The sequence below is a fragment of the Pelobates fuscus genome, chromosome 1 (assembly GCF_036172605.1).
Source record: "Pelobates fuscus isolate aPelFus1 chromosome 1, aPelFus1.pri, whole genome shotgun sequence".
Classification (NCBI taxonomy): domain Eukaryota; kingdom Metazoa; phylum Chordata; class Amphibia; order Anura; family Pelobatidae; genus Pelobates; species Pelobates fuscus.
This window is the reverse complement of record NC_086317.1, coordinates 88,703,087-88,716,462: the sequence shown is the minus strand read 5'-3', so window position 1 is coordinate 88,716,462 and position 13,376 is coordinate 88,703,087. Positions and strand designations below refer to the sequence as shown.

At 37.2% G+C, this 13,376-nt stretch overlaps 1 protein-coding gene across 1 annotated transcript in view; it reads right to left on the bottom strand.

The window, feature by feature from the left end:
• Positions 1–1,631: 1,631 nt before the first annotated feature.
• TAOK1 (TAO kinase 1) overlaps positions 1,632–13,376 on the bottom strand; it is a 72,991-nt gene continuing 61,246 nt past the window's right edge. Inside the window, exons 13-20 of the mRNA XM_063450004.1 lie at positions 12,059–12,193; positions 9,777–10,013; positions 9,391–9,519; positions 8,329–8,532; positions 7,884–8,123; positions 5,857–6,069; positions 4,979–5,161; positions 1,632–4,232 (exon numbers count right to left, since the gene is read on the bottom strand). Of these exons, the coding sequence (XP_063306074.1) occupies positions 3,771–4,232; positions 4,979–5,161; positions 5,857–6,069; positions 7,884–8,123; positions 8,329–8,532; positions 9,391–9,519; positions 9,777–10,013; positions 12,059–12,193 (1,803 nt within the window). The 3' untranslated portion in view covers positions 1,632–3,770. The remainder of the gene's footprint in view (positions 4,233–4,978; positions 5,162–5,856; positions 6,070–7,883; positions 8,124–8,328; positions 8,533–9,390; positions 9,520–9,776; positions 10,014–12,058; positions 12,194–13,376) is intronic.

The window sequence follows — 13,376 nt, the reverse complement described above, 5'->3', positions numbered from 1 at the left end:
CAGTTATTGCACCAAACTTAGGGTCTCTTCTTTTATTCAGTTTTTAAAAACTATTGTGGTCTCTGGGGGGGGGGGGGGGGAAAGACTTTTGGGACTAATTTTATGCACTTTGAAAAAGACTGATTAGTGGTCGAATCACATCAGTGAGTTTTTTTTTTTTTCATTCATTCATTCATTCATGCATGTTAGATTTTATCCTTCTTTGCTGCTTATCATTTGGGCTAAATCAAGTGTTAAAACCATCAATATTGGAAGTCCTCTTTTGGTTACATTGTGGGTACAGCATTGGAAGCAGTTGTGAGGTAACCATTTGGAACAACTACAAGAACTTTACAAAAGGGTTATGTAACAAAGGCCTTCAGAGTCTGAGGCAACTATACGAGCCTCAGAAATAAGAGAGCATAACTTATGAGTAGCTGGGTTGTTATTTAAGAGCTATCTATATACTATACTATGGACTATGTATTTCAGATGCTTACGTAAACACAGAAAGTGGTAACATCTATTCATTTTGTGTGTATATGTGTATTTTTACCTGCATTTTATTTTGCATTGTGGCCTCTGATCATAATATTAATTAGGTATGTTAATCAAGCATGAGGCAATCAACCTTTAAGAAAGTCCAGGACTTATGTTGTATTATCATATGATTTTTAGAAAAATATTGCAAAGTTCAATAGCAAGGTTTCCATTACTGCTCACAAGTGCTTGGGGAGGAGGTAAAGCGTTACGCAGAGATGAACAAAAGAAGGCTATGAATATACAAATTCTAAAATTAACAGTGATATTTCAATACTCTCAGCCAAAAATAGGCATTTTATAGAATCCAACTATTCTGCACCATAAACAAGAATTAAATGCACAAGCTGACAGCCAAATTAAAAAAAAGCTATTGAGTTAGCTATTGGTTGTGCCATTTTATTTTCTTCTAGATTTTATTTTTAAACTACCCTGTCAGGTCATGGCATGCAAATTAAATTACCTTATGTAGCGCCGCATGTGCATCACTACGGAAGAAATGCCAAGTACCCCTATGCCACTGCTCTGTAAAAGTCTGAGTGTCTGATGCATCATGAGGCGGTATTCACCATAAAAATTGAAGAGCAGCGGTGGTAAGTGGTGATTTCCGCTGCATTATTCACCTCCAAAAACACTACATTAACATTTACTTAAAAGGGAACGAGGAACAACCACTTCTAGTTGCAAACTGAAATCGCAGCATCTTGGCAAATTAACAAAAAAAAACAAAAAAAAAAACTACAATGTACTGTAGCTCAACAGGGCATATTTCAAAGGAGAAAAAACAATAGTTTTTTTTTTTAAATAACAAATAAGAGATGCTTTACTTAAAATATCTTTTAAGTACACCAAGGGACAAAACACATGCTCTCTACTGAAGTGTTGAAAAGCCCTGATGTAATATTATCTAAAATGTGATGAGCAATGAATACAATGTGGTTATTTTATGGCCACAAAAGGTATTACATATGTAAACCCAACGATGAGATTTGTATTTGTGAGGGGATATTGGCATATACCTTTAGTCCAGGTTAAGTATGGCATACCAATAGATATTTATAAAAATAAAATAAATATTAAAAATTGATTTATTAATTCCTACTCATGCTTTGTTGTGCAGCACAACAAATGAAGCACAGTAGGCAAGCTCCTGGTCTCTGCACAAAAGCGGTAGCTTATACTATGAAGAATTAAAAAACACAACCGAATGACAGCACTTATGTATACGGTATCCCACTATCTCCATATTAATATATCAACATATGTAAAGACAATTCACCTATTTACTTAATTTTTCGGTTTAATGTGGCAGCCTCACCTATCTTTGTACAGCAATATCCACAGCACTACTGCAATCGTGCATAGTAGAACCTGTCCATTCATTAACGGAATTCTCACTTTATAACCTTCCATCTAAATCATCACAATCTGAGGATCTAAAGGAAAAAAATTCCCAGCGATTGGCACTAACACCAGCATATAAAAAACTAAAATGCATAAAACAAAACACTAACTTCCTTAAATCTCTTTCAATGTATACCTGACTCAAACAGGTGTGCACGTGACACTATTTTACTGGCATTTTCGATCACATGCTATTAATCAATGAAAAAAATGGCAGCAAAGGAAGGAAATTGGTGTCAAAGCCCTACAATTATATAATTGAAAGTGGAATGAAAAGGCATTAACAGCAATTCAGCATTTGCAATGGCAAAAAGCACAGCAAGAGGTTTGTAACATAAAAAAGCAAATGATGCTTAAGAGAAGATGGCATGAAATACATATGAGTGGGTGAAACCCAACTAACAGAACAAAATGAAAAATTATGAAGAGAAAAAACAACAACTAATGCTTGATATGGATTTAAAACAAGGTAAATGTGTGGTTTTCTTTTTCATCTAAAAAACCATGACATCTTGACAATACACAAGGTTTTATTCTCTAAACACGGAATTGTTGTGTATGAAAAACCAAATAGCAAAACTTAGACTAAAATAGTCCAGGTGTCCTAATAGAGTTGGATATTTATTTCCAAAGCAGCTGTTCTAGCCAAATTGTTGCAACTCTGTTTTCAATTCACTCCAATTCATGCTTTGATAAACACTATCAGACAAGCACGATTCGATATATTAAGTCAAGGTAAAACATTCAAAGCAAACAAAGGAATGAAATACGGTAATAAAACAAACAATCAACGGATACAGAATGTTCCATATTGAAGTTTAGGCTGAAAGGCTAGAAAGCTGCAAGCAGTCAACATAGACAGCCAATCTAGAAATAAATAAGGACTGTATCATAGACAGTATCTATGAATAGGTCCAACACAAACATTTGCAAGTGCATGGGCACATTTGCAGTTATTGTGGGATAAAATCACTGCATATGGAATAAGTAAAAAAATGTTACTGCCGTGCATCAAATGGAGAAGCAAAGTAATATGAAAATGATACTCTGGAGCTGGAGAAACAGTTCAATAAGCTGACTTGACAGGGATGACAAACCTGTGGCTCTATGTAACAGATGTTCATCTACATTTCATGTCATTCACCGCCATAATCAACAGCTAGTAACAAGAAAAGCAGTCCAATAGCCACTAAAGAGCAACAGGTAGTCCCACCTCTGGCATAACAGAATGCAATGACAAACCCACTGGCTGGTTCTGGCAGCAAATTTGTCTAAATTAAACATTTTGACCCATTTAGAGCTAAAATTAATCTCACATATTTGCAAATGTTTGACAAACCTAATCAATGGTCTTTAGCAATTCTGCACCAAAGATATACAGAATGCAAAGGATTTCACACACATTAGCAATGGATTATCATTCACTAATGAGTAATAACACTACCCTTCTGTAAGAATAGACAGGCAACGTAAGAACCAGGGAATGTACCAAGCTCTTAATGTGCAGAAAAGGTTTTTTTGTTTTTCCTTTTAAGGTGAATTTGCATTGGATTGCAGCTTTTTAATAATTTTCAATACCACTTAAAAGCAACTTTGCCCAAATCCACTCTCAGCACAAATCACATGCTTTCCTTTCCTTCTCAATCCCACATTTTCCTGTTAGAAATCCAGCAGCTATACATCGGATAACACACAGACATGTAACTCTGTACAAACTGATTAAATACAGCATGTGTAGGAAGCCTTATTTTTGCAGCTGCTCAGTACCATTGAGAAAGCTGCTGTGAGGACATCTGTAGGCAGTTTGTGTTGAATGATCATAAGGAATGGCCAAGTTCTTCTTGCAGTTATGTGTAAGACATATGTGAACCATTGGATATCTGTGAAGTAACACTTGTGCTCCTGCTCATTCCCTGCTCTGTCCGTCCCCCAGAAGCTGTCCGCCTCAGAGCCTGGGGGCTGTTGCGGACCCCCATCGTACTACCACGAGGGACACCTTGTACAGACCCTGAAGGATGACCCCATGGTTGGGGCCCACCTTGCATTGGGTGACCCCAGGCTTGAGGTGGGCCTCCCATGGGGTGACCCCAGTGAGGTCCAGGGCCTCCAGTGGGATTATGGGACCAGCCAGAAGCTCCCGGGTAGCTGTGGCTGAACGCCTCGGGGGAGAGATTAGAAAGTATCATATTGCTAAAGCCTAGCCTCATGCTTTCAGAGTCAAAAGCTTCAATTTCCCGTGCTTGGCGCTCCAATAAACTTCGTATTCGCTCTGTACGCTCATTCTGAAGAGCCAGCATTTCTTCCTCAATCTAAAACAAGAGGACATAAAACATTAGAAAACCAACATATAACTTATTCAAACAGGGATAATAATTAAAAAAAGTTGTTAAAAAAAAAACTACAGATATTTTGTATTATTCCATCAGACTAAGACTTTGATTTACATGTTCTCACCATCTTAAGATAAGTAATTACATTGAAATGAAATAAAGACGGATATATGTACAAGATAAAGATCAAAACAAGTGGTACACAATAAAATTAAGCAATGTACAGTAAATTCTTCATTGATATGATTATTTTTATAACACATCCCATCACATTGCATCTACATTATTCCATATTACCAAATGGAAATCACATGTTTAAATTCTACACTGGACATATTTTTGAAAGAGAGCAAAGCTCACCAATGACATACAACTGTAAAGAAATGTATTGCAACAGTAGGAACGTCTGGGTATTACTCTCATGTTACTTCATAGGGGCAAAGAGCTTCTCATACTTTTGCGCCTGAATACCATTTCAAAAAAGATGTTTAAAAAAAAAAAAAAAAAAAAATGAACCCTACAACTTACAATTGTGAATAATTGTCAGGTAAATGTCAAGGACTGTCATGACTAATTTTACCTATTTCCCCACACTTTAAATTCAGGGCAAATCCCCATCACTTTTAAGCATAACCTCGGGGACCATAATGAAACATAATTAGGACTACTGTGGGGCAAAATAAGTTTGAGAAGCACAGCACAGTAGAAGTATTAACATTCTATACCTTCTGCTCAAGAAGGGCCCTCCTGAGTGAAACCCTCTGTTCCAGTTCACGTAGCTCCCGCTCATGTTGGGCTTCTGCCTGCATCTTGATTTTACTTTGATAAGCATTTAGTAGTTCCAGCTCCTGTTGCAACTGCATCTTCAAAACCTGGCACTCTGCTTCCTGTGCCTCATCCAGGCGCAACTGCAAAACCAGGTGATATTGAAAAGTAACTCATCAAAGCAAGATACTAAAGGAGATAATATAATATTGGATAAGAAGGAAAACACGATATACAAATTCCAAGATGAAGGATGAGCCAAAACACTGAAAGTGGAGTACCAGAGAAATGCTACTATCGATCTCTGGTACTTTCCTAGTAAACTTTCGCCACTGTGTTTCATTCTATCCGGATTACACTGCCAGGCAAGTAATGTGTTTCGACCAGAAATAGAAATATCTACATTTTAAACAGCTTTAAACTGTAAGCAAAGTCCTGCTTGAACCAACTTTAATAACTTTCATAACTAAACAAAAAAAAAAAAAATAAGGTTACATCATCTTTGAATCTTTAATCGACCTTTGAGTAAAAATTCATCAGAATAGATACAAAATTAACTTTATTTCCTTAAAGGGTTACTCAAACCCCTTGCCCCCCAAACAAACCAAAAAACTTTAAGGATTAAGGGAAAAACTTGATTCAGTGAGGCCTAATTCTCTCTCCCCATTTGTGCTCCTGTGACAGCAATCAAAAGCAGAAGAAGTCATGGTGGTTGTAGAAACCCTTTAATGCTGTACAACTGACCTACAGATGATTAAGCTGAATATAGGCATCGCTTGTGGAAATACTTCCCAATACAGGTAACAGTATTTCTGTTGACCTGCCTCCAGAAACTTACTGCTTGCGTGGACAGCATCTCATTAATGCTATGATCATACTGCTCAGCCAATATGGCAAGTTTGCGTGTTTGCTCCTCTTTCAGCCGCTTGAGGACAGCTTTGTGTTCATTCTTTGGTGTGGTCTCCAAAAGGTGATTTCGTAGAGCTTTGTACTGCCTTGTTTGAATCTTGCAAGTGTCCTGGAACTGCTTCTTAATCTGTAATTCTTTAGACTGAACAAATAATGATGCTGTGAGTTATTAACATTTAAATTTATTTTTTCTTCTTTAACCCCTTAAGGACACATGACACGTGCGACATGTTATGATTCCTTTTTATTCCAGAAGTTTGGTCCTTAAGGGGTTAAAGGAACACGATATAAAACAAAAACAAAAAATCAAAAATACTGACACTGACTATGCTAGCTGAATACAAAACTTCATACCACAAACATACAGAAAAAAAAAACCTGAAATATAGTAAATAGACTTTACTGTATAATTAAAAACAAACACATGTTTATCAACATAATGCAAATTTATGTAGGAAAGACTGACAGACAACAACTCTAGAACATATCTATTTAAATTACCATGTAGCTTTAAACAATCACTACAAGCCCCACTGGTGGCCATAGTAGCAAGATTTTTCAAACTAACACTGGTTTCTGCTTTTTCTAAACAATATAAAATGAGAAAAATAATGTGAAATGGGAATGTACAGGTATTGCGTTTGATGCGTGATGGGAATGTACAGGGTGCGTTTGATGCGTGATTGACACAGATGAGCTGTCATCTGCTTGTGTAACCTCAGTCAAACAGAATCATTTATATACCTTTGCAATGAAGGGAATGAGGAAAGTGAGAAGTTTCAGTGCCATAGAGATACCAAAATGGCTGCTGGAATCCACACAATGTCTCATTGTTCAAAATATCTCCTCCAACACTCACAACTTGACCCCTTTAACTATTTTCCAACTTTTCTCCACAGCTGCTCACCACAGCAGGCCATTAACGAGAGGAGACTGGAGGTCTGTGTATTGTCTGTTATGTTAGTAGGGGAGAGAGCCATTGGTCTGATGCGATACCACAGACCGCTTTTTTGCTATCCCCTGCACTCCCATTTTGCATTCTGACTCAGTGCTGGGGAGAAGATATGACAATGCTCTGAATGAAGCTCTCAGAGACTGCATCTGGCTTGCAAGACTTCTCATTGAGCTGCATTGGGATGTCTATGAGTCTATGTCTATGGGACAGCCACATAAAGTCTGGGCAAAGTTAAAAGAGAAGGGCTTCCAAAAGTTTCAGAGAAGAGATCTGCAGCTTTTGCAAGCTATTTTCAGATATATTCCCAATAAAAAAATGGCTTATTATGCATGCATGTTTTCATTTAAAATATATCTACTAAACAATGATTTATATTTTTGTATTTGAGCAGAGGAGTGTTCCTTGAAAAGTTACACGTCAGTATGCTTCTTGCCTAATTTGGGCATGCAGAAATATAGACCTTGTAGGCAGATGGATTATTGCCTCGTATATAAGAGGCTAATCAGCCTAGAGCACAGAGAAGGAGACAGCTGCCTTGCCAATATCCAACAAAATCCAAGCAAATAAGTACAAAACATGTTAATAACAGTGCTGCAATCAAAACATCTGTCATTGTACAAAGGAAACTGCTCATGACTAGGCAGAATAAAGAGCTCAAATTGCAATCTAAATTGCTAGGGAAAGCAAGACACCAAGACTTCCTGAGAGTATATTTGTAAAAAAAAAAAATTAGCTCCACTATCCATCAAAAGAATGGGTCTTCTGGACTGAAGGACACGATGTTCTTTTAACAGAATAAAGAGGAGTAGAAAAATTGCATGAAAACTAAAGAGACAGTGAGAATGTGTTCAATGCAAAACCAATAGCTCAACACATGTCAAAATCCAACCACAAAAATATAAATAAAATAACACATCCTCACACCACTGACTAGCATAAACCTAACTGCTGCAATTAAACTTTAAACTACTTGGATAGGGAGAATCCTAAGCTATTGGTACCTTGAGGCTTTTGGGCTGCTGTCGGACCTCCATGACATGCTTGCGTCTTAGTTCTCTCTCCCGTCTCTTGTTGTACTCCATCTGGTTGGTGAGTTCTATTTGGTGCTGTAACTTAATCAGCTCACAACGCATCCTTTGTATGGTGTTGAGGTGCCGAAACTCTAGCTCCTGCATAGACTCATGTTGCCGCAGAAGCATTGCATGCTCAAGATCCTTTTGAGTTTGCCGCTTGTTTAGCTCCTAAAGAAAAGGCGCAGATGAATTAAAAATAAATAAAAGTGCAAAAATAAATACCTTATGAAAAATATTGAATGAATGGGTCAAATATAGGACATTCTATTGTATACAAGTCAGAAGTTCCCAGCACATGGGTCAGGAACAAAACCTGGGTCCCAACATTTCATGGAGAGTCTATAGTTTGAGCAAAGCAGCTATTGTCGTTTACCTCTCTGACCAGATCCTGCTCTAGGTTGTGTCTGCCAAGCAGCATACGCCGCTTAAATCGGCGACATTCCAACTCTAAGTATTGCCTTTGACGCCGTAGAAGATTTGCCTCTTCTTCAGCTTGGTAATGCTGGAAATTTTCCTTCTGCTTGGATAGCCATTCCTGTTTCTCTTTCTTTGGGGTACTCTGGTTTTCATTTAGCTCCTAGTCAAGAAACAATACAAACATCAATAGAATTAAAGCAAAGTCCAGAGAAGTCAAATCAGAATAGAAATGCTAGCTTTCAACTGTAAGAAAATCATCTCCAAAGGCTTTCATTGCAATTATGCATCTTATTTGACCCCCCGCTGCACATCCAGACTCCTACACCATGACCACTTCAGATCACTAAAATGGTCACATGGAGGTTAGAGTAACCCTTTAAAAAAGGTTTGCTTTCTAGTGTTTAATGATTTAGAAAGTGAATGGTTTACAAAAATCATTTAACAGGTCATTCAGTAAAGAATAAACTTGAAAAATATTAGTTCTTAACTGTAGCACTTTCTCCCAGCATTCTCTGCACATATTCAAAGGGCCCGGTTGTGCTGCTAAAAGGCCGCACACCCGACCGGGCCCCGGTCTGTTTGTCTGGTTTGCCCTCTCTATGGGCTTTCTGATGAGCTCCCAGCAGCACACCTCCCTGGATCTGCCACTGAGTCTACTGGGCACTGTTCCCTGCTTCCACTACTTCTGATAGGGAGGCTGAAGCTCCTAAGCAGGAACTTCTGTTCGCTCTCAACAGCAAAGTCTCTTTAAGGCCTCAGATTTGGTTTCATCAAGTAAAATATTTCGCTGTCTGAGTTGCTACTGCTGCACGTGCACTCTATTTTCCCAGCATTAGATTAGACAAAAGTCGTTGTTACTGATGTCTTCATGCATATTGAATATATTTATTTTAAACTTTAGAATGTTCCCTAAAGAAGATTTACATTTACCGTTTGCTTGAACATTAGTAAGGGAAGTGATAAATACTTGAGTAAGCATGCCACAGTTTTGTATTATTTCCAAAGACCGTGACCTCACCTCTTTCAGCTGTTCTTTGCGCAATTTATATTCTCGTTTTTGTGATTCCAAGAAGCTGTTCAACTCTTTCTTTTGCTGAGCCTGGATATGTTGCTGGAATTTTTTCTCCTCATTTGCCATTAACTTTAACTACAATAAGAGAACATCGTCAAATCATTTGCAGTTTAAAGTGATATAAAGAAAAGATTTAAAAATACACAGCCAGTGTATTTAGATTTTAAAAGTTATATGACCTTCACAACAAATGAGACCACTGCATCTACAAATATACCATTTGTAGTTTTATCGCTATGCCAGGAAAAATGAAGGAACAAAATATTTCAGAGTATATTGTATCTATCTGCTAGCAATAACAGAACTTTTATTATCTCATAAGAAGTTCTCACCTCTTTATCCATGGCTGCCGAATGCTTCTTAACAAGTTTTTCCATTTCTGCGGCAAAGTTGTTTCTCTGGGTTTCTAAATCTTTGTCCAGTCGAAGTCTATGCTCATCCATCTCTGCCTTTAGTTTGTTCTCCAGTGCCATCAGCTGTTTCTGATGTTGCCGCCTCATACGTTTGTAACCAGACATCTGCTCCCGCAGTTCTGAATCTTGTTCATGTTCCTGAATTTGCCTCGTCACCTAAAAATTTGTACACCAATACATTTTATATTACCATGTTCAGAATTGTTTTTAGTATAATCAAGTGAAAAAGTTAAATTATGGGACAATGTGTGGAAATCATTTTATAAGGGCACTGGATTTTGGTAATCCAAAATGAAATGTCATTAAAGTGACACTTTAGGCACCAAAAGCACTAAACCTCTATGTAGGATTATTGGTGTCTAGATGCTGTCCCAAGACAAACATAAGCATTGCCATTAGTCCTGAAATCCAGTGACACCAGGAACACTGATAATATAAAATACACTGTTATTGAGAACATTCGAGTCCCTTTAAGCAAATGTGCCTACTTTGTTAAACACAAAAAACGTGATGGTTAATCCATGTTATGTCAATTCTACAAGAAATTTCAGTGAACTCTTCTTATACAGATTGATGGGATCTAGGTTAAATGCAAAATATGAAGTGTGACTTTCTGTGGAAACCATCAGGCATTACAGTTTCTATTTACAAGGTCATATCTAGTAATCATAAGATATTGATAACCTCCTCAGGCTGATGTATTAAAATTAATGATGTAACAAACATGAATGAAAACAATATTTTGTCTTCACTTTCCATTCGGATGGTGAGAGCCCACTTATTGTCATATATGCCCCTCCCAACTGGATAAGTAAACACGCATAATGCAATGCTAAAGCACGCGTATCCCTCTCTAGCCCTTCCACTAGATCATTACTTCTCTTTCTTCCTCCCAGAAGACATATGGACGCATTGAATCTGACAAAATGAATTTGTTAAGTAAAACCAAAACTATGTTTTGCTTTCTTGGATGGTGACAGCAGCTCACAAGTCACAAAGCAGAGCTGGACACAAGGGCACTTTAACCCTAGGGCAGTTTGTTTTGGTGACAAAATGAGAACTGCTGCCCGGAGAACCTCTCAGCAGTGTCAATGGACACAAAAATAAAAACTGTTAAATTTAGAAAATGTGTGCAAAGACGACCAAGAATCTGTCTTGCAGATTTGGGAAAAGGGCCATGAGATTTCATGCATGAGTTGAGTTAGCAGTAACCTTGTCCAGGGAACGCTTGTTAGACAGAGCACAAGCCATTCACATCATGGACTTGAACCACTTGACACCAGTGATGACTGGAGCCTTTTGACCCAAATGGGGTTCATAAATATGAACAAACAAACAAAGGACACATTATAAAGGAACTACTTGCCCCAAAAGAATATTTGAGAGCACAAACATCCAAACAACGTAACAAGCTCTTGTTATTCAGGGATGAAGAGCAAAAGAAAGGACAACAATCTCCTGGCTGACATCAATGGAGAAGAACACATTTTGTAAAAAAAACGAACAAAAAAACAAAAAAAAAAAACGAACACTAGGTCCTCACTACTGTATGAACTTCATTAAAAAACAAAAAGCAAACTAATAAACCCCCATAAAGAAAAAAAAACCAACAACCTCAAAACACCAAAAGAGGAGTTTAGCAATAGAAAAAAAGGCCATAATCCCTCTTTGCAGAAGAAATAGATAAAAAAACATTAACCCCTTAAGGACACAACTTCTTGAATAAAAGGGAATCATGACGGAATATTTCCGTCATGTGTCCTCAAGGGGTTAAAGGATTACAAATGCAAATTCAAGGAACTGCTAGAGAACTTTGGAATTCCTATTCTACTAGCAGAGAAACAAACACTCTATGGGTCGCAAGTAGGAACATGCAAATGGAAATGCATCTAAGGATGCCATCACAACACGTAGATCTTAAACTTAAATCTACGAAAGTCATAAGCAAAGCCAGAGGCTGACAGCAAGAGGAGCAAAAGTCATATGCAAGATCAGATTTGCATGCAAGAAGTAGGACAGGCAAAGGAAGGGAATAAATATTGCTGCCAGGCTAAGAAACGTGGAGGCTAAAAAAAAAAAATATGGCGCTGAACAAAATTGTTACTTCATTATTAAGCTTATGCCGCTTAACAACATAAATGTTTAAAAAAAAACAAACATACACAATGTACCCAATGTTTTAATTGAAATTGACAACTTACCAGCGAGGCTGTGCGTATGGTGGCAAAGTGCTCACGATTGCGGTAGTGAGACTTGTGACGAGAAACCTGGGGAGGGGACTGAGGTTCTGATGGCCGCATTCTTGGTTCAGGGTCTTCTTGGTAACTTTCTTCCTCCTTAAAACAAACAGGTGAAAAAAAATCATACTCAAGAAAAGCCTAAGTAAATTCCGCTATGAGAGGAAGGTGGGAGGGTTTCCCAAAACTGTATAAAAACAATGAAACATTAAGTCTAACTTAGAGAGGTGACTTCACTGCAATGAATAAAACTTCCTCAAGATTCAGGAAAATGTAAAAGGTGGAATTTTTCATACCCCCAAAATTAATTTTATGAAAAAGTGTCCTGACAAAATATCTCTGTTCAAATAATGCAAATACCGCTACATGAAAAGCTTACCAAATACCAAGCTTGTAGCAAAGATGTGGAAAATAATAATAATAAAAAAAAAAAAAACAGTGTAAAAACAATAATATGAGTGGTTAAACAGAAAACGCTCAATGTTCCAGTCATAAGTCTGGACATGAATTAGAACTAGAGGTGAACTAAAAGATGACATGCTATTGTATGTCACCACAAGAATAAATCGACATGAGCAGCTTTTTTATGGCAACTAGTAAGCACTAGTAAGATACTAATTTAGCAATTTTCAAAATGTATGTTCACGTTCAAGTAAGCTGGGCAGCTATGGATTCACAGCAAATGAAAAGTTGAACTGTGCTTATATTTGAAAAGGTACATATGCTGTATATTCACTTAGGATAGTACAATTCTGGCAATTCATTGTGCAAGGCACTGAAATGGACATTTGCAAAGATGTGCAGGATTCCACTATAGCTGCTGAGTTAGAACAACTTAATTGAACAGCTAATTCAGCGGTATACGATTTCTAAAAACTTGTGTCAATATGCCTGAAGAAACATAGCGTGGGCCACAATAATGACATTTACCAGAAAAATAAAACAATTAGTTTTATTTGACTTACTATCAAGTAAACCTGACAAATTAATTCTTCTACAATTAATGTTAGAAAAGTACTACATTTACTGCAATACCAAGTGAGGTTTATCTCAATGCACTATTATAAACTGTTATTAAAGCCATATTTAAAACTCTCTATTTTTATTCTCATTTTATATTACTTGCCGTGCTAAATAAAACTTTACTGAAAATATTAATTGATCCTAAAAAGGGAATGGTTTTTCCCATGATTTTTAATGTTACACCTACATTGTATTTAACCCCTTAAGGACTGAGCCAAATGTACACGTTGTGATCAAAACAAAACGTTAACAAAAACTG